This window comes from Patagioenas fasciata, chromosome 3 (genome assembly GCF_037038585.1).
Source record: "Patagioenas fasciata isolate bPatFas1 chromosome 3, bPatFas1.hap1, whole genome shotgun sequence".
Lineage (NCBI taxonomy): Eukaryota > Metazoa > Chordata > Aves > Columbiformes > Columbidae > Patagioenas > Patagioenas fasciata.
In genome coordinates, this window is record NC_092522.1 from 119,515,905 (window position 1) to 119,543,495 (window position 27,591).

The following is a 27,591-nucleotide window of genomic DNA, read 5'->3' on the forward strand; positions in this document are numbered from 1 at the left end:
TGCTATTATATTTCTAAACAAGGCTATGAATTGCTGAAGCTACTGATGGCACTAATGGATGAGGCATCTCTTGAAGTTTCCAATACTGTGGAACAGCTAGAAGATGTGCAAGTTATTTGCTTTAATAGAGGTGTACCCAGATAAAATTGTAGTTGTAGTGGGAATCTGATTAAATAGTGTAATGTGGCTTTTTGCCTTTAATTATTAGTCTGTGACAAGATGTGAGATGTGCTATTTAGGTTCTTGTTTCTCTTCCTTCTTTCAACCCTCTCTTCTGCTCTGGAACTGAGGAATAACTGACTCTAGCAATGCAGGAATTTCTTTACAAGCTGGTCTTCTACTTGGTATTTTAAAGTAAGTTGAAGCTGGAAGTTCTGATTTCTGTTAGGGCTAGAGGGTGAACAGATAGCATTTCAGTAGTAGCTTCAGTGGCCTGATTTTAACGTACTGTTTTAAGTCTGTCAGGGCCTTTGCTATGTGAGCTGTCCTTCAGATAAAATCAAGTTGGTCTAAGCAAACAACTTAAATACCAATAAATGTCTTTGTATGTTTGGGCTACTGACTTGAGCTCTGTGTATCTCTGTGGAGTGAAACAGGCAATTACCTAAGTTTCTAGTGTGTTTGATGCCCATTTGTAGGCTTCTAAATGTACGTGAATTCCAGCCTTGCTGTCTAAAAAGACATCTATTTTAGGGAGCTCGGATTACTGAATTTTGCAGTAATAAAGACCATCTCCAGAATATACTTCATCTCCTTCTGACATGATGCTTTCCATCTCTTTTTGTCACATACCCTGAGGTGTCTGTCACTGTTGGACTGCAGAAGGAATCAGTGATCAGCTTAATCTAAATGCTGAGCAATAGACAGCTAAACTTAGTATAAACGAAGTTTCTAAAAATGAGACCAAAGGATCTTACTAGTTGCCTGTAACTTGTGTATCATGTATACTAACTGGATTTCGGTCATATTAATTCTGGTATTTCTTGCTTGAAAAAAAATAAGGTTAGAGTAAATCTGGAAATGGAATAATGAAGTAAAAAGTAAACCTTGAAAATAAGGACTTCTGTTGCTCATGTTCTTGTATGAATTTTGTTATTTATGGTTTATGTGGTTATTTGTATTTCTGCAAAGCGAGTAACTCGTGTTATCAGATGACCCACATGGGTACGGCTGGTACATGCAATGGTAAGTGACACAACCTGAATTACAGAACTAACAGCAGGAAATATTGCTGCTACCAACTGCCACATTAATTCAGCACCTTCTAGATTTGGGAGCGGAGGAATTTAGGCAATAAATGAAACTGGTGATCTCTCTTTTTTGTAATCTTCCATTTTTGTGGCCATGAGGCTGGGACTGTTGCTCAGAGGGCTTTTCTTTGCTCTTGGAGGGGGGCAGAGGGAAAGAGAACTCGGGTAACTCACATTTCTGACTGATGAATTCCACATGAACTGTATGTATTTATTTTAAAATAACACTTGTACATTACACTTTTATTCTTTATCGTACCCATGATATTTTATACCCTCCAGCAGGTGCTGCTGTATCCTGCTAATGTCGTCTTCGTGAAGGAAAAAAAACACAACAAACAACCAAACAAAAAAACCCCCAGTCATTTGATGTAATACTATGCAACTGAACTTTGCTCTGTTTTGTGTCATGAATGTGGCCCTGTTCCCTTTTCTTCCTCAAGTTATTCGCCAGCAGGGTGACAAAGGAGGGAGTTTTATGACCCAGGCATACTGAATCCTGCAGGCACTCTGTGAAAGAAGGGGTGGAAGATCGGTGGGAGTTGCTTATCCAGGCCATGCTCAGAACAAGTTGAACAGAGGCAGATAGAAATACGTTTTTATTTCTACAAAATGTGAAGAAGTGCAAGTGTGTTCTTAAATGAAAATAAAATTTAAAAAGTTATACAAGTTTCTGGTGGCTCATTGGTTTTTTTTCCCCATTTTCTTGATATTTAGCAGTTTAAGCTCATGATTTTAAATAAGTATTATTGTTAGCCTAACACCTAGTCTTGAATACTGGAAGTTTGCAATGCAGCACATGTTCCAGAGTCTCTTATCTGAGATTTCCATGTGAAGAATAGCGACTGAGCTACATACAGAAAATGTGAAGAAGAGATGTGCTTTGCTCTGTTTGCTGATGGACCACTTGTGCCAGCAGGAATTTGTATGTGGTAATAGTTGAAATGAGGCCTTGATATGAGTTACATATCTTTGGAGGCCTTGAGTTGCATCATGCCAGAAATACGCCCTTGAGCTAAGAGGTTTCATCGATCACCTGTTCTTACCTGCGTCTTTGTCCTCTGCTGCTATTCCATGCAGGGAGTTGAAATTCTGCTGTAATGTTTTTCCTGACTCTTACAGTGATTAAACCTGGTTGTGACTATGATTTTCAACCTTTGGGGGTTATCTAGGAGGTGAATCCAAGTTCAATAAGCTGAAGTATTGGTTTGCTTTCAATACTTTGTTAGTAGTCTAAAATATTCAATTTAAGAATAATGACAGTAAACAACAATGATAAATATCAGGCAGGTGGCACTTGCTGCTCTACCAGGTGAAATGGCATGTGTTCCCTCGTTGTTCTGTTTGGAGAATTACAGTCTCTTTTGGAATTACAATCTCATTTGGAATCACAGTCTTTTTGTCTAACCTTTCTTCTATGTTTCTTTTGGAAATCCCACCTGGCTGTGGTGGTTACTTCTTACAATGGTGCGTCAGGAGGAAAACCTCTTTATTTTTCCTTTTGGCTCAAACCCAAAAGGTTAAATATGATTAGGTTGTATGAATTCTGGTAAGAATTGACGTAATCCAGCTGCAGTAAACATATAGATAAAAAGGCTTTAGTCAATGAGGTCTGAAGTCCTCATAACTCTGAGTTATCAAATTCAGGTTTGGATCTGTAATGAGTTGCAGCTCCACTGATTTCAGATGCTCTGGAATGTGTATCTGTCTCTCAGAGGACAGTTCGTTTTATGCTAAAGCTGGAAGTATTGATCCAGTTTTGATTCTGAGGAGTTTTGTGTGTCTCTCCTTTCTTTAGAGAAAACGGAATATATAGACAAGTTGACAAACTAGATTGCTAAAGTCAGGTGGCATTAACCCACCTTTGGCAACTTGGGTCTATGCCTTAGGACATGGAGACATATAACCTAAATGTGATTATAAGTAACTGATATGTTAAGTATATGTAGCAATAGTTAATGCTTATTCAGTGCTTTCTTTTCCTGGATTCCAGAGCAGCTCACAAGTCTTTTTACAGTTTTGGTCCTAGTTTATAGATGAGAGGATTAAGTCACTAAATGTGAAGTGGCTGGTTCAAGGTGCTAAAGTGAACCAGTGGCAAAACTGGAAAGGGTTAAAGTCTGATGCCTTTTTTTCACGTGGATATACCACGTTATAATTTTGTTTACCTGTAGTATTTTATAAATTGTCATCATTTCTTGATGATGTTGTAAGTAAGCACTGAAATGCTGCAGGTTGCTTGTATTCTTGAAGCAGTTTTGCCTTGCTTTTCCTTGAAGCTAGGCTTTTGTGTGTTGGAAATATGAGTAAATGGGTGAAGTCTGCCTTTTCTACCTCTTTACACAAAATGTATGTAAGATTTCCAGTAAAACGATATTTGATTTCCTGTGAAAGAATGCATAAATTTTACCATCTCTTTCTAATACCAGTAGGTGCTTCAGCTGTTTTTCTCTGTGCTTGGCCAGGCTATATCTGGAAGAACAAAAAGTGATTGTAGCTCCTAAGATACAGTTACCAGCAATCAGATCGACAAAGGGGTTAAAAGTGAGACAGCCCTATCTTTTATTTCAGTGGAAGTGTAGTTGATGATTTAAAGCTCTCGGTAAATGATTGTTGGAGCCCTGCCATGGGGAGCAGAGCATTCGGAAAGCATATCACAGCCTCTGCTTCCTCCTGGAGAGCGGTTGTCTGTCAACATCTCTCTTCAGTTGTAGTTTTTAAGGTACCAGAAGGCAGGCAAAACTCACCAGCCAGTAGTCATGGAAGATCAGGTCTTTTTCAATGTTTATCAAAATGTTAACAACACCGTTATCTATGAGTTTCCAGACTCCAAGGAAGACAAACAACGGGTTGTTATTTATGATCGTGTCCATGAAGATCCAGGATCTCCTTCCATCACTGTTGTCCCAGAGAGCATGGATATCAGTCAAGAGAGCTCAGAAGATAGCTATAGTAATTCTGTGGTCTCTCAGCATGGGGCTGATAGGGAGGATGGTTCTTCATCTCACCATGGTGCTGTAGAAGACCACCCATACCAGAAGATGGATCTGCTGAGCCCAACTCTGGAAGATAAACATGTAGAGGGCATGATGTTTGAGAGCAACGTGCATTTTCCTCCAGGTTTCCAGTTGCGTCGGAGCCAGAGCAATTCTTCCAACTCCTCAATTTCCCTCAAGTTCCCCCTCAACAATAACTTTGGAGAAACCGACAACTTTCAGGAGGAGTATGAGATTTTCATGTTTGTAAAGGTAAGAGCTTGGGTGCTCCTAAGAATACACTAGTTTTAAACCCCAAATCTATCTATGTATCCTCCAAATCAGTAAAATACAGCTACACACTGTGAGTCTGCAGCTCTGCTGCCTGTGTGCTCCAGGGGCCAAGCTTTTCACTTACCTTTTGCATCTTAAGGCACTGAAAGAGAAGGAGATGTCTTTGTTTCATTAATGATGTGTGGGATTTCTTCATTTCAAGTGGAACTATGAGTATGTCTGATAGTTGCTGCAATTTGTTTATTCTGTGAAATCTCCCTGCTGGTTCAGATACACTATTACTACTTGAACTGGTTTTGTTAATCTATTTCAGCTGTCCCTCTTTCACTATCTAGTAGCCAATAGCTCAAAAGTGATAGCTATAAATGCTCCGAACAAAATGAAATGTATAGTTTAAGCAATGGCAATAAAATTTCCACAAATGCTCATCTCTAAAAGAGGTCTTTCTTTCAATATTTATAGCACTGTATTTCTGTGATTAATGTATTTCTGTGACAATTTTAACATGTATTTTTCATTAATTTCAAGTTAGATTTAAATTCCTGAAGGGACTTTCACACTTTCTCTAACCTTGAAAGTAGGACTTAGGTTTCTAAACTGTAAACACCTGTGTTCTTAAATAAACACTATAGTTCCCTTTATAAAAGCTCTTGTATTCAACCATTCTCAATATTTATGAGGCTTTAACAAAGACCTGACAGTTTCTCCTTTTTAACTACATAGGAGAGAAATTTTCAAGTTCATGTTTCCCTGAAGTAGGACCACACACCATGAGTATAACTCTTATTTCAACAGGAGTCTTGTAAAGTTTGTTGCTTTTCAAAGTAAATGAGATTGTCAGAAGCTGTTCCACATTTCCACAGGTGTTTTGAAAGCAGGGTAAGAGATTTTGTTACCACGCATAGGGAGAAGTGTTTCCAGCAATGTCTGTTTTTGCTTAATTTGGTTTATTTGAGCAAGAGCACACTATAACCTTTGCATTGCTGTGAGGTGCTGATTATCTTATAACACGAACTAAGGTAGATCAAATGGCTTGGTGGACTCTCATAATATGTCATTTGGTTTCTGTTGTAAATCTTGGATTTCTTGGAAAACTGAGTTAGTTAAACAGTTATCCTACATTTACTCGTAGGATAAAGGCGATGTCTTCATGAGGTGTCAAGAGAATCCTCAGGTTCCTTTTAATTGATTAAGAAAGTTCTGATTTAAATATTTTCCCGTTGTGTCATGTCTTCCTGCAGATGAAAAGTTGATGTTATTCCCCCTTCATGTCTCCCTTCTCTATGTGATAATCCTTTGTGATTGCTTTTGTAATTTTTAGATAAAGATAGATCATTTAAATTATTGATAAATCAAACAAATCAGAAATGTTTATCAGGTTGCTTAGTCTTATTCTGCATAAGGCAAACCATTGAACTTCAACCATTTCTCTTGAATTTCAATATGAGGGCAGCTACTCTTCTAAGAAGGTGTGTAATCTTCAGGAGAGAGAGCATCTACTGTTAATAATTGCTGGGTCCTGAATCATTCTGGGAGGTTTGGTACCAATTTCTGTAGATGTGAGCCATGAGAGCCATGTGTGAAGCCACTTGGCCCTCGTTATCTTCACAGTACATACACTGTGTGACTGAAGTGGCAACTGTCCTATTTCTGTGACTGGATCATGGTCCTTGCTAAAATATATATTAATTACATGGGCAAAGTAGGATCTGTGGTGTTGGTTCTAGTCCGATCTCTGCTTGTAGTTCTGCACACGTGCTGTAATAGTTGTGGCAATTGAGTATATTTTGTTTGTTAGCAACATGAATGTTTAGTCTTTAAAATAATCTCTGTGTGTCTTATTCTTTCACCTTCCTCTTGTTTCAAAATAATTATGTCCTCTCTATGCGTGAAAAAATAAAATGCGTGCAGATGCTGCCACTGAAGCAGAGATGATGGGATTCATTTGAATTTCTGAAAAGTGAGAAGAGGGGCACTGTGCAAAGAACCATCAGGGAGAAGGACTGAGGAAGTCCTTTCCCTTGCTTTTGTTGTGTCAGCTAGTCTAGAGAGAAACACAAACTTTGGACTTCATTCTCTTGCCTAAACCTAAGTGCTTTGTGCTTTTGAGGTGTCCTTGAGCCACAAGATATCCGTACTTGGCTGGAAGATGAGGCGTGGGGCTTCAAGGTGATCCATGTTGTGATCCTCCTCCAGCAGGAGCTGGAGGTCTTGTGGGCAGGGCACTGAATACTTCTGTGTGGGTGACTGAACTGAACTCCTCCGACAGCATTTTGTTCCTTGAGAGTCATAAAATAGTTTGGGTTGGAAGGGACCTTCAAAGCTCATCGAGTCCAACCCCTGCAATGAGCAGGGACATCTTCACCCAGATCAGGTTGCTCAGACAGAGGTTGCTGGTGACTGAAAAACAGAGAAATTGGGAGGATTAAATTGTATCTAACTTACAGTCTAGGTGCCTTGGCTGCAATGCATTGCCTAGAATGGAAATTTAGCATCATCAGAATATTTTAAGTGCTCTTGCCCTGGGACCATAGTTTCAGTCAGATTGAATAAGCTTTTCTGTAGCCTGTTCTGTGTTATTAGATGCCAGGAAGATGTTTAAATCACATTACACAGAATCCCAGAATGTCAGGGATTGGAAGGGACCTCGAAAGCTCATCCAGTGCAATCCCCCTGCCGGAGCAGGAACACCCAGATGAGGTTCCACAGGAAGGTGTCCAGGCGGGTTTGAATGTCTGCAGAGTAGGAGACTCCACAACTCCCCTGGGCAGCCTGGTCCAGTGTCTGTCACCCTCACTGAGAAGAAGTTTCTTCTCAAATTTAAGTGGAACCTCCTGTGTTCCAGTTTGTACCCATTACCCCTTGTCCTATCATTGGTTGTCACCGAGAAGAGCCTGGCTCCATCCTCGTGACACTCACCCTTTACATATTTATAAACATTAACGAGGTCACCCCTCAGACTCCTCCAAACTAAAGAGCCCCAGCTCCCTCAGCCTTTCCTCATAAGGGAGATGCTCCACTCCCTTCATCATCTTTGTTGCCCCACGCTGGACTCTCTCCAGCAGTTCCCTGTCCTTCTGGAACTGAGGGGCCCAGAACTGGACACAATATTCCAGGTGTGGTCTCACCAGGGCAGAGTAGAGGGGAAGGAGAACTTCTCTCGACCTACTGACCATCCCCCTTCTAATACATCCCAGGATAACTCATCTTTCACTGATTATTAGCACTTTGTAACTATGTCATGGTCAGTGGACTATTTCAGGATGTGCCATAAGGTAAAAAACATTGGCTTTCCTCAAGGAATTCCCTGTACCCTTAATAGCAGAATATAGCACGTACCAACAGGGAGGCACTTGTGTGAATCCAGCGTGTCCAGACTTGTTGCAGCCACCTCAATGCCCTTTCCATAGCATTGTAATTTCTTCAAACAAAAGCCTTTGAAATTTGAACAGAAATGTGACTGACACCCGGGCTGTGTTCCCGAGTGCACAGGACAGCTTGACCTCATTGCACCTGTGGCTCAGAGGTCCAACCTTTTCACTTGTCCGCTCTGTTTCCCTGTTCAGCAGCGTGTTTGTTCTGAAGGTTGAGTTTCTTCGAAAATTTTAACTTTTGGTTTTCCTGAAGCTTGACTTAGAGCTTAAGATCACTTAGAGCAGGTTGCTCAGGGCTGTGTCTAATCAGGTTTTGAATATTTCCAAAGACGAAGAATCCACGACTTCTCTGTGCAACCATTCTAGTGTCCTACCCTCATGGTAAAATTTCCTATGTTTAAATTCAATTTAATGTATCTCAACGTGTGCCCATTGCCTCCTGTCCTTTCACTGGATATAAGTGTTCATATTTAACAATGCTGTTTTAAGAAACATACTGGTTTTAACTTCTCTATACCTCATAACTTAATCATTTAGCTGTTTCCATTTGGATTATTACATCTTTTAGTAAAATTCCTTTAACTTAGTAGCTGGGAAAGAAAGGACATTTCTGTTTTTTCCTGCAAGATGCTTCCCACTCCTGTGTTTCCAAGTCGGGAAGGTGTGAGGGCTCTAACTTGATGGCACAACCCACTGCTTACTCCCTACTGACATAAGAAGTTCAGCTGAGCTCTTATGAGTGACAGACAATGGTCTTAACAGGAACAGTGGGATTGATCAATTAAATCACTGCAAAAAGTCATACTCCTTCTCATCAAGTTGGCTTTTCTGTTGATTTGGAGAGTATATTGGTATCTGTTGAGAAAGTTTTGTTTAAAAATGTGTATTAATTGTCTAAAATATGAAGTTACCAGACATACTTATTTTTTAGCACGTATTATTCGAAAAGAGCAGAACCAAATCATAATGCGACTGTGTGGATGCCCAGTTTTTAGTGCTTATGCTTGTGCTTCACTGAGAAGAACTGAACATTTTGTAGAAGCAGATTAAAAATAAGAATACCCAGTAGAGATTGCACATCTGTAGCTTTCAGTAGGAAGTCCTGTGGGAGGGTTCAAATAAAAGGGTGGATTTTGACATTAATGAGATTATCAATTTCTCAAATTTTCGAGCAGTTATTTCCTACTACACTCAATAGCCTACAGAATAAAAGAACTGTGCTTGCTACTCTGAGGTGCTAGATATTTGCAAGCCTAATTGGTTGTCTAAATATCATTTAGCAATGCAAGCCAGGTAGTCTTTTAATTGACTCCAATACAGCACAAGGCTGGTGTTAAACCACATCTTCTCTACCAAAGTTTGCAGGTAATAAAAAGTGTTCTGACTGGAGCCAGATGGCAGATATAACACTCTGTATGTACATAAAATTATAGTAATTTGTCTTGTATGACATTTTAGCTTTTAAAAATATTTTTAATAATTAATGGAAGTAAGCAAATATTATTTTGGTCTTATGAATAAGCTTAGGAAAAGGTTAAATGATTGATAATCCACCTTTTAGATAGTGTTAACAGAGCAACCTGAGCAAGGAAAAGATTCCAGAATTATTTTCAGGCTTCTCCAGTTATGGCAGATTTACAGACCAAGAAGCAACACGAGCTAACATGTGTATGGCAATAAATGATTAATGGGGAGCCAATATCCTGAAGTGTTACCTTTTTTGAGCATTTTAATGAATTGATGTTTTTCACTGCAAATAGTCTTGCTTAAGATAGCTTACAAGTGCAATTAGGTATAGAAATGCAAGTCTGGAGTATCAAGTGATAAGATGTGTCCTCCTGCTCCCAGTCTTATCTAGACCATCCCTGACAGACACTTATTTGAGAACGTTCAGTGGTGCAGATTCAGCACATACACTAATTACACCGTGACAGTGCTTAATCTTTGTCCTGAGATATATATTTTCCTTTATCAAAATTCTGTTCCTCTGAATTATGCTGTTTCCTTCAACCTGCCTTTAAGCTTGAGTCGTCATTTCTAAACTTTGAATGCTTTGATGTGTTGTGGTTGGTTGGTTGGTTGGTTGGTTGGTTGGTTGGTTGGTTGGTTGGTTTGTTTTAGGGTTTTTTATTTGTTTGTTTGGTTTTTAGGGAGGGTGTGTGTATGTGTGTGGGGTTTTTTTGTTTGTTTTGTTTGTTTGTTTTACCTTTTCCAGGCTCTCTATATTTAATTGATATATTTCTTAAGCCCCAGTTTTCAGGTCCAGGTAGTGTATTTGGAAGTGCCAATAAAAATTACTGCAGCAAATGCCCCCTTAATTCATCAGCTGTCCAAATCTCTACTCGTGAAACCTTATCTGCTGTATTTTAGCATATTTGTGTATCCTTTGACATTTTGTTCAGGATTACAAAGTTCATCTTCTGGCCCTGTTATTTTCCCAATAGATACTTCTGTAAAGTTCTCAACTGTTTATTACTGGCCTGTTTGCCACCAGCTTTTGCATAGTTTGCGCCTGACATTTGGCTTTGAGAGCATTAGATTTGTCTTGGTGATGTGATCAGACTCCGATCACCCGTCACTGAAAATGGTTTGGTCTTGAAGACAGAGAGTTGCTCTGATATAAATCTGATGTGGAACATACTGTCACCAATGCTTTAGCTCAACTAACTCAGAAAACAGAGATACAGTTGTGATATCTCCACACCATACTCTGCAGACACAACACGGCTTTATGGCTACTTCCTACACCCTGTCATGGATAGGAGACCGATAATCTCTTAAACCTTAGCATATAATCCTCATAGCTATGTAACCCTTATTTCTGGGGAGGAAAACTGTTGTTGGTCTCCTCATATCTTGATTTATGCTTATCTGAATGACTCTGTGTGCTTGTGTGAGCAGATTAGTGAATGGCAGTTGTGTCAGAGATAACATCCAGTTCCTGGGCTGTCGGTCATGAACAGAACGTGTGCTCTAGTGGCAGGGCGTAGCAGTTTGCTTAATCTTTTGGATACAAAGGGTAAAAGATCTTGCTCCTGACCTCTTGTTGATCCTGTACCTTGTCTGCCTCCAGAAAGGTCTGAAGGTTGAGACTTCATTAATGTTTATAAATATGTAAAGGGTGAGTGTCACGAGGATGGAGCCAGGCTCTTCTCGGTGACAAACAATGATAAGACAAGGGGCAATGGGTATAAACTGGAACACAGGAGGTTCCATTTAAATTTGAGAAGAAACTTCTTCTCAGTGAGGGTGACAGACACTGGCCCAGGCTGCCCAGGGTGGTTGTGGAGTCTCCTACTCTGCAGACATTCAAACCCGCCTGGACACCTTCCTGTGTAACCTCATCTGGGTGTTCCTGCTCCAGCAGGGGGATTGGACTGGATGAGCTTTTGAGGTCCCTTCCAATCCCTGATATTCTGTGGTTCTATGAAGGTCACTGCATCAATTTTCAGCTCCTGTGCCACCTTCAGCTCTTGGCTCCGGCAGCGCCTGTGCCTGGGTATAGCGCAGTGGCGTAGCAACAGCTTCAACACACAGACCCGTATTGTCTAGGAAATCGTTACAGCACCGTGATTGCACCAATAGCAAGTAGAATGTAAACATGTAGGTCATACCGGGAGACAATTAAAATGGGGTTTATTTACTCATTTCTTTTTCTTATAATTTTCTTTTCGATGTTCTGAAAAGAGGACTGCTGTCCCAGCCTGGTTTGTTCTTTTATTTTGAAACATCTCAGTTCCGTTTATTACATTTTAGGAAAAGAAAATGTGTGGATTTGTGGATTGATGACTTTTTTACTGTCCCTGACAACTTATCTATGTAGCAGTACTGTCAGCTACTAAATGGTTTCTGTCCATTTTAGAGGGATTTGTATTGGTTTTAATTGTTTATTGCAGAAGTACTTAAAGAGCAGCTCTATTGAGACTGATGTTTTACAAACATAAAGTAATAGAGTGTGTCTTCAAAGCAACTGGTAATGCTATATATAAATTATTTTGGATTTTGTGAGAGGAAAGCTGCTTTTCTGCTCTGTTTTCTTTAGATATCAAGGGTTGGATTTGGCTCATCTGATGCAAGGTGTATCTGTAAGCTATTAACTCCATCTCTGCAGGGTGTCTAGGCTCCTTTTGCAACAAACAGCTCTCCGAAATAGCGCAAAGGGATGTTAATTCCCATGACCATGTAGGCACCGGCTGTAGGGTGAGATTGGTTGTTGTCCAGGCTCCATTGGTTGTATCGAGTAGGAGCCAAATTCAGTTTTCCAACCACAGGCACCTGGTGCCATCTTAGGTGCCCTCAGGTTTCCCCCCAGCTGCCTCTGCAGAAGGCCACGGGTCTCCCGTAGATCCTTTCCCATATATGTTTACTCATTTCCTCAGCTACCCCAGGGCCTCTCAAATGCTGCTGGATATCAAGGCTTAGGCACCTGAATCAAGCCATAAACTTTCACTGCAAACAAGGGCATGGTCACCTGAAGTTAAACAAACTGAACGCCACCAGTGACAGTTTAAATGCTAAGCCTGGGCTACTAGATTAGACTAGAAGCTAATTCTGATAATATAATCTAGAAACAAACTCCAGACTGTTGTGGGATTTTTTGTTCTTCTGTTGGTTGGTTGTTTTCTTGTGATTATTTTTTTTTCCTCTTCCAGGCTCTTTCATTTGCCTTTTTCTTTCAATGTCCACACTCAGCAACAGTTGAAGTGAAATAGTGAACAAACATTGCAATGTTGGACAGTTTGGCTGTTCACTGCATAGTCTAACCTCATCGGAATAAATAATCTGATCCATTTTAGCATCTTTCTCAGATTAGAGAACCAGCACTTTCTTTAGCTTCAGTCAACTCATATCGTTTTCTTAACAGCAAACTCCATATATATTTCTTTCAACTATGTTTCTTTTGCAGTTACTTTTTAGTTTAGACTCCATAGTAGAAGAGAAAAGCCAATGGAATTTACTAGATTTGCATTCCCAGGTGCCAGTTCAAACACCGCTTAAGATTTTAATTGCGAAAAGAAAATTCACTTTGTTTCTTTGGGTCATAAGACCCGTATTGAAGGAAGCTTTCCACTGCTCTACAACTGTGGCTGAAAAGGAACACCTGAATATTTTTTCTGTATCAGCGGCAAGTTTTTAAATACTTAAAACTGCTTAATGGCAAGTGGGGAAAAAGAACAGGAGGTGGCATATCACTTTAAAATGAGTCATTGATTTGTTACCTGCAGGTGTCGTTTTTATATTTAGCCCTCTGGATGCTCTTTTTCTTATCAGTTAAGGATAGAATTGTGGTTGACTTTTTACTGTTGGTACATCTCTGATAACGTTGTAAGGTGTCAGTGACCTCCATGAAGTTACAGTGGTACAATTAGGAATGGATGAGAAGCGAATCAGTTAGTGTACAAGTCTGCTTTCAATACAGGAAAATAGTGTTTGAAACCAGGATTTTGATTTGCAAGTTAGTTGATTTTTCTGTCGCAGCCTCCATGCAGTCACCTCAAGGCAGTGTACAAGTGTTAATGGTGTAAAACTTGAGAACACCTCTTCTGAGAGAAAAATGAGTCACAGAGAGGTAGAGATCTTTGCACACTCACCAAGATGATTTTTTTGTTGTTGTTCCAGTTAATCTGTAAAAAAATCCATAGGAGTGTAGGTGACCTTCTGGGTCCTGAAATAGAGTCCTTTTCTGTCACAGACAGCCTCACCATGTAATACATAATTCATAAACTGACCAAGGTCAATCTAAAAACTAAGTGGCCATAATTATTCCATTTGGAAATCTGCTTCAGAATGTCACTGCTCTGGAGGTTTGACACCTTCCTGTAATTTCCAAATGACGTTTATTCATCTGTGGCTAATACAGCCTTGTTCTTGCGCCACCATGATCCATTAGCATTCATTCTTTCATTAAGTGCTTTTTTAAAATCAGTTTAGGTTTAGACATCCTCAGAGGTTTTTGGGATAAACCATCCAATCGTTTTTTGTCTCTATTTTTTCCAGTTGTCATAGTAATCCTCTTCTGTATATGTCTTCTTTCCCCAAAGGTCCCTTTTTTTCACAGCTGCATCCTGTCTCAGGTTGCTTCACTTTTATAGCCAGACTAAACAAGCAGAAAAAAAGCCTCTTTTAATAACCTCCTGGTTTAAGATACCTATGATGGTTTAAGTAAACTTTTCTCTATTTGAGGTGAAATGTCCTGACATAAACACGTTAGAGTCAGTCAGAAAAAGCTTCATTAATTTCTTGGTGCCTTTCTCGGGTTTTCACTTACCCTGACACCTGTTTTCCTTTCAGCAATAATGTTCTTCTATAATAACATCACTGTAAGGCTCCCTGGTCTGCCTGCAGAGCACCAGCAAGGCACAATTCCCACTGTCCCATTGATGTTAAAAGTTCTGAATCTCAAGTTCAACAGCTCCAAACAGCTTCTCTCTGGATCCTTAATTGACATTTAGATGGGGTTGTTCCCTTGTCTGTGTTACCGCTCTGGGAAATCAGCACCCAACACTCAACACTGTGTCCCTGTAGCCTGAGGACTGCTAGAGAAGCAAATGGAAGGAGTGGAAGTTTTGCATCTGAATATATATCTATTTAGTTCCTCTTCTGACCTCTGCTCATGTGCATTCATACCGTTTTTTCATTTATTTTGTGTTTTATTAAAAATCTGGCCAGCAGAAATGTTTTATACGTACCTCACATTTATACTTGCAATAAACACGTGCATCCTTACCTGTGACGCTGTTACTTTCATGGCCCCTTATTGCAAGAGGGTCTCTGTTAGCCAGAAATAGCATGTGACTGCTCAGTGAGGTGTATAAATCATACTGGCAAGTCTTCATGAAACAGGAATTCCAGGACAAATAATTTAAACTTACAAAGATTTATTTTCTTTCTTAATGTCATTAGAAATTCTTCCTAATTTTAATTTCTGTTAGCAAGGAACTTTCCAGATAAGTAGTGGAGAAAATAAGTCAGGAATCCTGAATTTTTTCACTTGTTGACCTAAGAGTCTTTTTTTTTTTTTTTTTTAAATCCCCTTCCCCTTTCCCCTTCTCCCCTTTTCCCCTTTTCTTTCCCCCATCCCCCCTTTTGCTTTCCTCCTTTTCCCCTTTTTGCACCTTTCTTTCCTCTTTCCCCCTTTCTTCTGCTTTTTTCCCCCCTTTTCCCCCCTTTCCCCCCCGCTTTTTTCCCCTTTTTTCCCCTTTTTTCCCCTTTTTCCCCCCTTTTTTCCCCCTTTTTCCGCCTCCCCCTTTTTCCCCTTTTCTTTCCCCTTTCTTCCCTCTTTTGCCCTTTATTTCCCCTTTATTTCCCCTTTCTTTCCCCTTCTTCCCTCTTTGCCCTTTATTTCCCCTTTCTTCCCCCTTTCTTTCCCCCTTTCTTTCCCCCTTTCTTTCCCCCTTTCCCCCCCTTTTCTTCCTTCCTTCCTTCCTTCCTTCCTTCCTTCCTTCCTTCCTTCCTTCCTTCCTTCCTTCCTTCCTTCCTTCCTTCCTTCCTTCCTTCCTTCCTTCCTTCCTTCCTTCCTTCCTTCCTTCCTTCCTTCCTTCCTTCCTTCCTTCCTTCCTTCCTTCCTTCCTTCCTTCCTTCCTTCCTTCCTTCACAGAATCACAGAATTGGCTAGGTTGGAAAAGACCTCAGAGATCATCAAGTCCAACCCTTGGTCCAACTTCAGCCCATTGACCAGATCATGGCACTAAGAGCCATGTCCAATCTCAGTTTAAAAACCTCCAGGGACGGTGAGTCCACCACCTCCCTAGGCAGGCCATTCCAATGCCTGATCACTCTTTCCGTAAAGAACTTCTTCCTAATATCCAGCCTAAACTTCCCCTGGCAGAGTTTAAGCCCATGTCCCCTTGTCCTATTGCTAACTGCCTGGGAGAAGAGACCAGTTCCCACCTGACTATAACTTCCCTTCAGGTAGTTATAGAGAGCAATGAGGTCACCTCTAAGCCTCCTCCTCTCCAGGCTGAACAACCCCAGCTCCCTCAGCCTCTCACCATAGGTCATGTGCTCAAGTCCCTTCACCAGTCTTGTTGCTCTTCTCTGGACCCGCTCCAGCACCTCAATATCCCTCCTGAACTGAGGGGCCCAGAACTGAACACAATACTCCAGGTGTGGCCTCACCAATGCAGAGTACAGGGGAAGGATCACTTCCCTTGTCCTGCTGACCACACTATTTTTGATACAGGCCAGGATACCATTGGCCTTCTTGGCCACCTGGGCACACTGTTGGCTCATGTTGAGCTTGCTGTCAATCAGTACCCCCAGGTCCCTTTCTGTCTGGCTGCTCTCCAGCCACTCTGTGCCCAGCCTGTAGCGCTGAAGGGGGTTGTTGTGGCCAAAGTGCAGGACCCGGCACTTGGCCTTGTTGAACTTCATCCCATTGGAATCAGCCCATTTTTCCAGTCTATCCAGATCTCTTTGCAGAGCCCTCCTGCCTTCCAGCAGGTCAACACTGCCCCCCAACTTGGTGTCATCAGCAAATTTGCTGATGGTGGTCTCAATCCCCTCATCTAAATCATCAATAAAGATGTTAAACAGGACTGGACCCAACACTGACCCCTGGGGGACACCACTAGTGACTGGCCGCCAGCTAGATGCAGCCCCATTTACCAGCACTCTCTGGGCCCGGCCCTCCAGCCAGTTCTTAACCCAGCAGAGAGTGCACTTGTCCAAGCCATGGGCTATCAGCTTTTGAAGGAGTATATTATGGGAGACAGTGTCAAAGGCTTTGCTGAAGTCTAGATAGATCACATCTACAGCTTTCCCCTCATCCACTAGGTGGGTCACCTGATCATAAAAGGAAATCAGGGTGGTCAGACAGGACCTGCCCCTCCTAAACCCATGCTGGCTGGGTCTGATCCCTGGTCCATCCTGGAGGTGCTGTGTGATTGCATTCAGGATGATCTGCTCCATCACCCTGCCAGGCACCGAGGTCAGGCTGACAGGCCTGTAGTTGCCAGGGTCAGCTTTGCAGCCCTTTTTGTGGATTGGGGTAACATTTGCCAGTTTCCAATCATTTGGGACCTCCCCAGTGAGCCAAGACTGTTGGAAGATGATGGAGAGCGGCTTGGCGAGCTCTTCTGCTAGCTCCCTCATCACCCTAGGATGGATCCCGTCTGGTCCCATAGACTTATGAGGATCCAGATGGCTCAGTAAGCCACCAACTATTTCCTCTTGGAATACAAGGGGACTATTTGGCTTCCTATTCCTGTCAACCATCTCCAGAGGCCAGTTATCCTGAGGGCCATCTGTTTGACTGGTAAATATTGAGGCAAAGTAGGTATTAAGTACCTCAGCTTTCTCCTCATCTTTGTTAACTATATTTCCCTCAAAGTCCAGTAGAGAATGGAGGTTTTCCTTGCCCCTCCTTTTGTTATTAACATATTTAAAGAAGGACTTTTTATTATCCCTAACAGAATTGGCCAAATTAACTTCAAACTGCACTTTTGTTTCCCTGATTTTTTTCCTGCACGATCTAGCTATTTTCCTAAATTCTTCATAGGTAGCCAGCCCTTTTTTCCACAGTCTGTAAACTCTCTTTTTATTTCTGATTTCCTTCAAAATCTCCCTGTTTAGCCAAGCCGGTTGTCTTCCCTGTCAGCTAGCCTTTCGGCGCACTGGTATAGCCTGATCCTGTGCCCTCAAAACCTCCCGCTTGAAGTATGTCCAACCCTCCTGGGCCCCCTTGTTTTTAAGCATTGTTTCCCAGGGTATGCTCTGAACTAGACTTCTGAATAGGCAAAAATCTGCCCTCCGGAAGTCCAGTGTAGAGGTTTTATTGGTGGCTCTCCTTGCATCTCTAACTATTGAAAATTCTATTATTTCGTGGTCGCTATGCCCCAGGCGGTCGCCAACCACTACATCTCCCACCAGCCCTTCTTTGTTTGTAAACAGTAGGTCTAGCAAGGCCTTACCCCGGGTAGGCTCATTTACCAGCTGATGAAGGAAATTGTCCTCTATACACTCTAGGAAATTCCTAGACTGCCTCTTCTGTGCAGTATTGAGCTCCCAGCAGATATCTGGCAGGTTAAAGTCCCCCACAAGAACAAGGGCTGTCGATTTTGAGACATCTGCCAGCTGCTTGTAGAATAATTCATCTCCTTCATCATCCTGGTCGGGTGGTCTATAACAGACACCCACAAGGACATCAGCCTTGTCGGACTTGCCCCTGATTCTGGTCCACAGGCACTCAACCTTGTCACTACTGACCTCAAGTTTAACAGAGTCAAGAGACTCTCTAACATATAAAGCCACCCCTCCACCTCTCCTGCCCTGCCTGTCTTTTCTGAAGAGCCTGTAGCCACCCATAGCAGCACTCCAGTCATACGAGTCATCCCACCACGTTTCTGTGATGGCAACTATGTCATAGCTTTCCTGCTGCACGATGGCTTCCAGCTCCTCTTGTTTGTTGCCCATACTGCGTGCATTAGTGTACATGCACTTCAAGTGGGCTGCTGATTTCACTCTTAATTCAGGCTTTTTGTCCTTAGGCTGATCTTTGGAGAGCCCAGTTTCAATCCCTTCCCCCTTCAAACCTAGTTTAAAGCCCTCTTGATCAGTGCTGCCAACTTATGGGCTATAGTCCTCTTGCTCTTCCCAGAGGGATGAAGCCCATCTGATTTCATGAGACTAGGTACCATGGAGTTTGCCCCATGGTCAAAAAAACCAAAATTTTTATGGTGGCACCAATTCCTTCCTTCCTTCCTTCCTTCCTTCCTTCCTTCCTTCCTTCCTTCCTTCCTTCCTTCCTTCCTTCCTTCCTTCCTTCCTTCCTTCCTTCCTTCCTTCCTTCCTTCCTTCCTTCCTTCCTTCCTTCCTTCCTTCCTTCCTTCCTTCCTTCCTTCCTTCCTTCCTTCCTTCCCCCCTATCCCCCATTAAAAATGAAGATTGCACTCATATCGCATATTGCTATCCATAAGAAGTATAAACCACATGCCTAATATTTTAGCATGTAAGAACTTTAATCACATTTTTCTAAATAATTTTAAATTAATAAAATTATGTTTCTACTAAATACACCTTTCTAAATATTTCAATGCTTTGGGAAAAGGAAGAATAGAAAGGAGGATTTATTTTTTAAAAGTTCATGAACCTCTACAGTGTTTAAGTAAAGAAAGTTCAATGGACAACGCTAAAATGCCATCCTTCACTTTATGAACATGGAGAGCTTAACTAATTTAAAATGTTATCATATAGAGAAATCTTGGATAACTTTAGATGTAAGGTATGAAATCATAAGAAATTAATAGCTATATTTTAGTTTCCCTATCTAATGTTTCAGTCTTTTTTGTCATTTTGGGGACTACAGAATATTAAACTTGTCAGTTCAGATGAATATGACGAAGGGCTATAGGGCAAGTGTTTCTAATCAAGTGACTCAATGTGGATCCCAGTTAATATGGTCTCTGCTCAGTGGGCCTTGGTGAAGTTTCAGGGCCATTTCTAAAGAGGGGCACGCTCAGGCTGGAAGTGTAAGCCGTGCTGAAATCAATGAGTATTGCACTAATTTAATGCAGACAGGTATTATTCAAGATACTTTGATGCATACTCTGTACGTGAAGTTTGAAGATTGTTTGGATTTGGTGATTCATCTGTGTAAAGTTTATTAAATCTGTTTTAATGATTGTCAGACAGAAATCTTCTTGAACATTGGTCTCAGCTGCTTGCTTTTCTCTTTTTTATCTGTGGATGAATAGAAGCTGAATATAGAGGAATAATTCTTACTTTGACTAGAAAGAGCAGTTCACAAACTTCAGAGACAAACTATTTGAAGTAACCCCCCAGGACCCTATAGAGACTGTCTTAAGGAATTCGTCCAGTCTGAATTTCTAGAAAGTCAGTCATTAAGTAGATCAGTGGTGCGACTTGAGAGGAAATGGCCTCAAGTTGCTCCAGGGAAGGTTCAGATTGGATATTGGGGAAATTTTACTCACAGAAAGGGTTGTGAAGCATTGGAACAGGTTTCCCAGGAAAGTGGTGGAGTCACCATCTCTGGAGGGCTTTAGAAGACATGTAGATGAGGTTCCTGGGGACATGGTTTAGTGCCAGAGTTAGGTTATGGTTGGACTCGATGGTCCTGAGGGTCCCTTCCAACCAAAATGATTCTATGATTCTCTTCTAATGAATGGGGAACTCTCATCACCTGATAGATAAACCTGACCAGGTACTATCTGAGAAAGAGCAGCTTTCTCAGCTGGAGAAGTTATTCAGATTCTGTAACATGTGAAAGATCCAATGCTGTGAAAAGCAGCTGCTGGAGCCTGGGCCGGTGACCCCAGGGCATCTGGAGATCTATGTCTGAGCAGTCTAACCACACCATCAATTTCTCAAAGCCTAAAGTTACTACAAGGTCATATTTCTGTGAAAAGATACTAAACAAATATACTGGACAAAGGTCCAGTATAAAAAATTTGTTATACTCCATGTGACCTGTTTTGAAGAGTCTTTCTTTCCTTTCTTTGGTGAGCACATGGATTTGTAAATGGAATCATAGAATGTCACAAGTTGGAAGGGACCCACCAGGATCATTGAGTCCAACTTGATAATAATAATGATAATCGTAATAATCACCCTCATCATCATCAATAAGTAGTTTTTAGTTACACAGTGCATAGTTACAAGGTGACATAAAAAAGAACACCTTTGAAAAACACCACATGAATGTTTTATATATGTATCATAGTGCAGGATAGCATGTGTTATGAGTCACTTTAAACTTATGTGTTTTCACCAAATGTAGCCAGGCTGCTTATCTGTTGAATCAGTAACTTCATCGTGCTCCTGTACTTCGATGTGCTGGTGTCTTGCTGAGTGTTAATGAGCCCGTATGATGAACAGCAGAAGTTTTAGAGCAGCAAACTCCCGGTCGTTTGGCTCCTCCCTGTGAGATTGCAGAGAATGAAGTTTGGACTGAGGCAGAGTTTCTTGCAGCCATCGGGCGATGATTGGCCCCGGGCATCGGGGCTGATAACAGCTAAAAATAGCTGCGGTATAAAAAGCCAGTGAGCAGCACGGCTGCCCTGGCATTGCCTCCTTGACTGCCGGCCAGGGAGGAGACCGTGTTCTCCGAGTCCCTGCAAATATGTGACCAGAGAACATTCTGCTGCTTATTTCACTTAACAAAGACACACACTGGACTGTGTGACTCACGGTTCTACTATAAATATAAATATATATATATAAGGCCAGATTTTCCAAGCAGGTTTTCCTTAACAGGTGGACCAGTCTTTGGAACTGTGCCTACAGAATATCTGTATTTTTACATTCAAAATATTGTGCTTGTCTGTATTCTCACATAATCACCTGTATGGGGAGCCTACTCTGGGTTGATGGAGTCCTGAACACTTGGAAAAACAAATGTGGTTTTATTTGACAATGGTTTGACTAAGCGGGCTTTGGGGAGTTCAGGAGTCTATTCTTAGCCTGGCTGTTGGTTCTGGGGAAATCAGGTCATTTCCCTGCATTTCTGTTCCTTTTCAAGCTCTGCCTGTCTTCTGATTTAAACTGTAGACTTTTTGGGAATAGTGACTTCACCGGTTGATTGCATTGTAAGATAAATCTTTGGAAGTCTGAAGGCAGGCGGCCTGTGTAGAAGAGCTCCCCTTTTAAAGTCTGGCAAAAGTGACACTGAACTGAAAACAGGGTGTCATCAGGGAAAGCATTAGGAAGTCTTGAAAATAGGTGGCAGTATCAGCCCTATCAATACTAATCTATTCCCTCATGTATTAAATCCTGTTGCTCTGAGTCCTCATCTTTGATTTTATAAAACATTTCACTATGGATTTTGTGTGGCTGTATTTCCTTTCAGTTTAACTATAGTATTTATTTATTTTTTCTGGTTTATAATAATACACTACAAGGTTTCTAATATCCTGCAAGATTGACAGATGACCTGGCTAACTTGCCTCCAGTTTTGATTTGTTATACTGAATTTCCTGAAAAGGTTGCTTATAACTGCTTAGCCATTCCCCCTTCCATAAGAACATTCAATTACATTTTAATTTATTTTTTAATTGAGACATCTCTTGTGGCAAATGAGATAATTGCAAAGGATGTTGGTTTGGTCGCTCTGTGGACTATAGTCTTCTTTTTCTGGTCAGGAGATCCGGCATGAGCAGTGGCTGGAGAAACTCCCACACAGTGGCTTCCACCTAATCAGGACAGAGAGCTGAGAGGAGTCAATCCTCACAGCACACCTAACTTCACCCTTTGGAAATCTTCGCCTTTCCTCGCCAAAAGTCAATTTTCTGTGTTAACGTGTAGCCAAGTGATAACCTGAGTGTTTGTTATTAGTGCCATCCTCTGCAGGGGGATTTAGATTTCTCTCAGCATCATGAGATACTTTTACATATATATATTTATGAATTTGTCTGGCATCGACTCTCACTTGTTGCTTGGATAGGAATGGGTAGAAATTTGTAATAATGAGTAAATTGCTCTATATCTCATTTGCACTTTTCTAACTGAAAACCTAGACCATTTTCTAGAGTTGTACTGTAGTTGTCAGCCAGGTCAGAGCAGTGAGACTGCAAAGACAGCTCTGGGCTTTGGCATTTCGATGATCTGTGAGGTTGCTTTCAGGTATTGCAGCCCAAGGGCCCACACCTTCCTCACCAGAGTGATACCTGCTACATGCTCTGTGAAAATTTTGTGATTTTTGGGAAAAGATGAAAAATTCTTGGAAAATCTTCCATTTAAGAAGAAAAAATCTTACATCTTTCTAGTTAAACTACAGTATTCCCAGTTCTGACAGATTTAAGCAAGACCCCATCGCTATTCAGCCTGTGCTCAGATCTGAATTTCACTCTAAGATTTACTTTCAGGCTTAAGCTGAGCTCTTCTTTAAATACTGCCAGCCCTGTCTTTCACTTAAGGATGTAGGACGTGGTCTCTGAAGACCTAATAACCTGCACAGGTTGGTCACATATGAAGACCTAAAAACCTGTGCAGGTTGGTCACATCTGTGCTTAATTAATGTTGCTGCGATTCATCTTTGTTGCAGTGAAAAAGGTCCTCAAGCAAAGAAAAACCGAAAAGAGATATTGCTAAGTAGGCATCAGATGCTTCAAGACATTGAACTCTTGGGTTTTTTTCCGTTCTTCCTTCAACCCAAGCAACACACCATCCACTTAATAATAGCTTGAGGTTATGCACTAAGGAAAGCGGCACTGCTCACTGGCAAACTTTGTGGAAACTTGATCCCAGAAGTAGCAAAAGGTGAAATGAAAAATGGATGAGGGTGATTTTCTAAGGAGAGTGGAAGAGTTGAGTGTGAGGCTCAAGGTCAGGCAACTGTGTTTGTTGACCAGGTGGGCAGCACCACTGCTGATGAGTTGGGCCATAACATATGCGAAAGGTTAAACTCTGCTGCCATAAAGAGAGATGTAAAGATGTTAATCCTAGTGATTTTTGTACTGAACAAGCGCAGGTTTATCAGGGAGCCCAAAGCCTGAGGCCCTTTTCTTAAGCCAAATAGTAGTTTGTACACCGCAGAGGATCCTGTAATCCGCTGTGCAGATCCATGCACGTAACCTGCTGTGCAGGTACTTGATGGCTTCCCCTGGCACAGCTAAATGTCACTGATGCCAACATTTGAACCCATGGGAACTAGCCTGAGTAATTTCGAACTTGGTTGCTAAAAGCTTCTTATTTTAGAAATAATGTGCATCAGAGTATAAAAAGTAATTTCTGCTTTCAGCCAAATTGTTTGCTAAACAACAGGGTGAAACACAAGTGTATCCAATGAAAGCAGCAGCAACTGTGCATTCTTTGGGCCTTATTCACTGGGGGGAATTGAAACCTGGCCTGAGATCTGCAGGAGTTGTACATGCCATTTGGAACGCCTTTTGTAAATAACAGTCCATAAATTGGGATTGTAGTAGCATGTTGTGTGCTGGTCTTTTGCTTGGGGGGATTCAATCCTAGTTTACCTCAAATCCTAATTAATTTAGATACAATTTATGACAAGAAGCATACCAAGAAATGAACAGAAATAATCTAAATAGGGGCTTGCACTGAGAACACTTGTAAATTAAGAAAGGGATATGCATTCCTTAGTCTGTTGCAGACTTGTAAGTAAAATCATGTAATTTTAGTTCTATGACAGCCGTGAGTCAACAACAACGGGTACATCGCACTTACCTAGTGGTGTTTTTCTTTATAACACCTAACAGTGTGGTGAATTTATTTTGAAAAGCAAGGCCTGAGAATATCTGCATTCCTCCTTTCATCATGTAGCCCGCAGTTCAGGACAATCTGTAATTCTCTCCATTATATCCCCTACAATACCACTTTCCAGAGCAGTCTCAGTCCTGTTTGGAAGTATCTTTTGTTTTTAATTGAAATGACAGTTTTGGAATGATAGTAAAATAAAGAAATGAAGGAATAAACTGCTGCCCTCTAGAAACCTCTACTGAACACAGCATTAGGAGATGATTTTGTACCTTTTAAGTGCCACTGCCTTCTGAATGGTGAGCTGTGACTATCTCAATGTGGAGAGTCTCTGGCTGTGTGCTGTGAACAAGCCAGGGCTTGATGCGGCTGTGCTACACGGAAGGATTTCCCTGAGACACCAGAGACAAAAGGAAAGTAAACAGAAGCTGCTCTGCCCTCGACCCAGGCTGCAGGAGGGGCGTTGCCGCTGCGCATGAACAGTCTGTGAACAGTGCCCTGCAGCCAATCACCATAGTGGGGGGCGATGAGTGACTGTAAGTGTAACCAATTGTAGCCTGCACTTGCCGCATGGCCTTTTGGTATAGAGTATATAAGGCTTGGAAAAACGTGGTCTCGGGGACATTGATATTCAGTGTTGTTAAGAGTTCATTGAAGAGTACGGATGGTAAATTCACACTGAATTAGACTCCTTACTCTCGCCCGGCCCGCCCGTTCGATCAAAGAGCTTATGCCGGCGTCTGGATTCGTCAAATTTATTACTACAACATCTCAATGTGGGAGCTGAGATAATTACAAAATCACAGAATTGCTGGGGTTGGAGTGGCCTCTGGAGATCATCCAGTCCAACCCACCTGCTAAAGCAGGTTCACCAGAGCAGATCACACAGGAATGTGTCCGGGTGGGTTTGAATGTCTCCAGAGAAGGAGACTCCACAACCTCTCTGGGCAGCCTGGGCCAGGGCTCTGGCACCTTAAAGGAAAGAAGTTTCTCCTCATACTCAGATGGAACCTCCTGTGCTTCAATCTGTGCCTGTTGCCCCGCATCCTGTTGCTGGGCAGCACTGAAAGGAGTCTGGTGCATCCTCTTGACACCCACCCTGGAGATATTTATAAACGTCGTTGAAATCCCCTCTCAGCTTCTCTTCTCCAGGATGAACAGACCCAGCCTTCTCAGTCTCAGAAAGATGCTCCACACCCCTCACCGTCTTTGTAGCTCTCTGCTGGACTCCTCCCAGTGAAAGGGAGGAAAGCATCTAAAGTCCACTGAATTCACTCCATAATGAAATCTCTCTTTGCACTGAACAGCCATGTGTTTTTCTCTTGAAGGTGGTAATGCTTATTAATGCTACAGCAAATTTGATACTGCACCCATATGAAAAAAATATATATAAAAATAATTTCATTCTTTTAGACTAGAACTTAATTAGCGAAACTCCTGTCTGAGCTGATTCTAGTGATCAACCATTCTGTTAAACAGCTGAGTTTTGTGCAGAGACCTTTAGAGCTAAAATAATGTATTTTCATAATGAGGTAAAGGAGAGCTACTGTAGCTCATGGCTAAGATGGATTTATAATGTCTCAGGGATGGATATAGAGTGGGCTATCCAAATTTTTCCAGGTAGTGGAATGCAAAGTGTTTGGCCTTGGTTTTGCCATCCCATCCGATTTCTTGGGTCATGCAGGCTGTACGCCTGTTGTATCACTTGATGTCTTTTGTTCCATGTTCTTGAGTGTGGGACAATTTATAAGAAGGAACAAAATCACAGTTTCTCCATCAAACCAACATGTGTTGAGGCACTGTGCCTCACTGGAGTTGAGGGAAAATATCTGCTCACCCAGCCTTGGCATGATGCTAATGTGAAGAGCTTCGTACATCCTTGCATGTCTTGTCCATCTGGAGAGGGGAACATGCAGTCTGACCCCAAATATCTGAGACAAATCCCTTTGGATTTTTCTGATGATCAAACAAGAACTTGATAGTGATGCATTACTTCTTCTTTTCATCTGTAAAATGGAAGTTTATTCACAACATGACAAATGTTACCTGTGTTATGTAAAACTTATAATATCCTATTCTCACAGCAGCAAGTGAGCACCGGGGGCTGGATGTGCCCTGTGCCCTGATCCTTCTCGGTAGTGAGCGGTCTGCTGGAGAACTCCACGGTAGAATTACATTCTGGATGCTTGGCCTCTGATTCACCCCCTCGGGACAAATCTTTGCTGGAAGTGGAGCTTGGATCAGGACTGTGAAAGCTGATAGTGCCTCAGAGTTCACCTACAATAGAGGTCTCATGTGGAGACATGGCAGTTTCTTTTCTGAAGCCGTCTTCCTTTATTAATGGGATGACGTGCTCATATTCATTTATATAACTCATAAACCTCTAACTATAATGACTTGGCTTATGAGCAGTTCATAATTCAGGGTCTAATGTTCTTGTACGTAACTCAAAGCCTCTGCTACTTCTGACTTTGAGAAAATGATAGGCCAAACTAAGTGACTCATTCTTTGCAGTAAAATGAGAGTGCACTAATTATTTATCAGTATCTTGCCCTTAATTTGACTGAAGAAAGACCTGATTTCATAACACAGGACAGAGCCGTGTAGACAATAATAACCATTATAGTCAAAAAGGTTCCACCCAGATGTAAGTGATAAGTCAGTTTTATATGAAAGCAAAGCAATAAATACACGAATAGATTCCAGAAGTAGCACATATATGTATATATATTTCCTTCTACTCACTGCCTACTACAATGTTTATCTCAAATCAAGCTTTCAGAATCTATTTTAAAAACCACAACATTTATACGAATGAGGACTCTGTTTTCCATGGTCTCTTCTAGGGGTTCCATAGGGAGACTTGGGAATATCAGGGATTTTTCTTTTGAGATGGGCTGGGTTATTCTCTCTGTGGATACCTACAAGCACAGCTGGAATACCAGATGTGTGGCATTCTCACTACGGCTTCTGTAGCCTTGGAGCACCCTCATATCAAGTGCTGGATGAGTGGATGGGTGCAGGCTGGTGCCTCATGGGTGAAGGGGACAGGGAAGGGACCTTCCAGGGGCACTTCTGCCCAGAAGTACCTTGAACCAGATGAATCCTGACCCATTCCTGCCGTAACTTAAAGTTGGGTCAAGACAGAAACAGCTTCATGTCATCGTAACTCCCTTTCTTTGTATTGCAGAGTTTTCTTCTGCTTTGCTGAGCCTTGGCAAAATAATCTTTGTCTTGCAAACTAATTGTAATACACCACTAAACCTGGACAGTGATTGGGAAGGAATAATTTAAATGTTTTGGTGCATTGAATATGCTACATCTGGAGTTTAACTTTCAGAAGAGCAAAGCACACACAGCTTCTGCAGCGGGAGATGACATGTGTAGAAATTGGATGCTAAAGCCACAGATTTCTATTACTTAATAATTACAACAGGATTTTTTCAACCGTTATAATGTCTTTATCCAAGCTTGTTACCCTGTGGTCCCTTTATTACCAGTGGAAAAAAGTAGACACTTTTAGGGCACATT

The 27,591-nt window shown here is 41.5% G+C and overlaps 1 protein-coding gene across 1 annotated transcript in view; it reads left to right on the forward strand.

Moving 5' to 3' along the window:
- Positions 1-3,895: 3,895 nt before the first annotated feature.
- CLIC5 (chloride intracellular channel 5) overlaps positions 3,896-27,591 on the forward strand; it is an 84,750-nt gene continuing 61,054 nt past the window's right edge. The window contains exon 1 of the mRNA XM_065835810.2: positions 3,896-4,498. Within this exon, the coding sequence (XP_065691882.2) occupies positions 4,010-4,498 (489 nt within the window). The 5' untranslated portion in view covers positions 3,896-4,009. The remainder of the gene's footprint in view (positions 4,499-27,591) is intronic.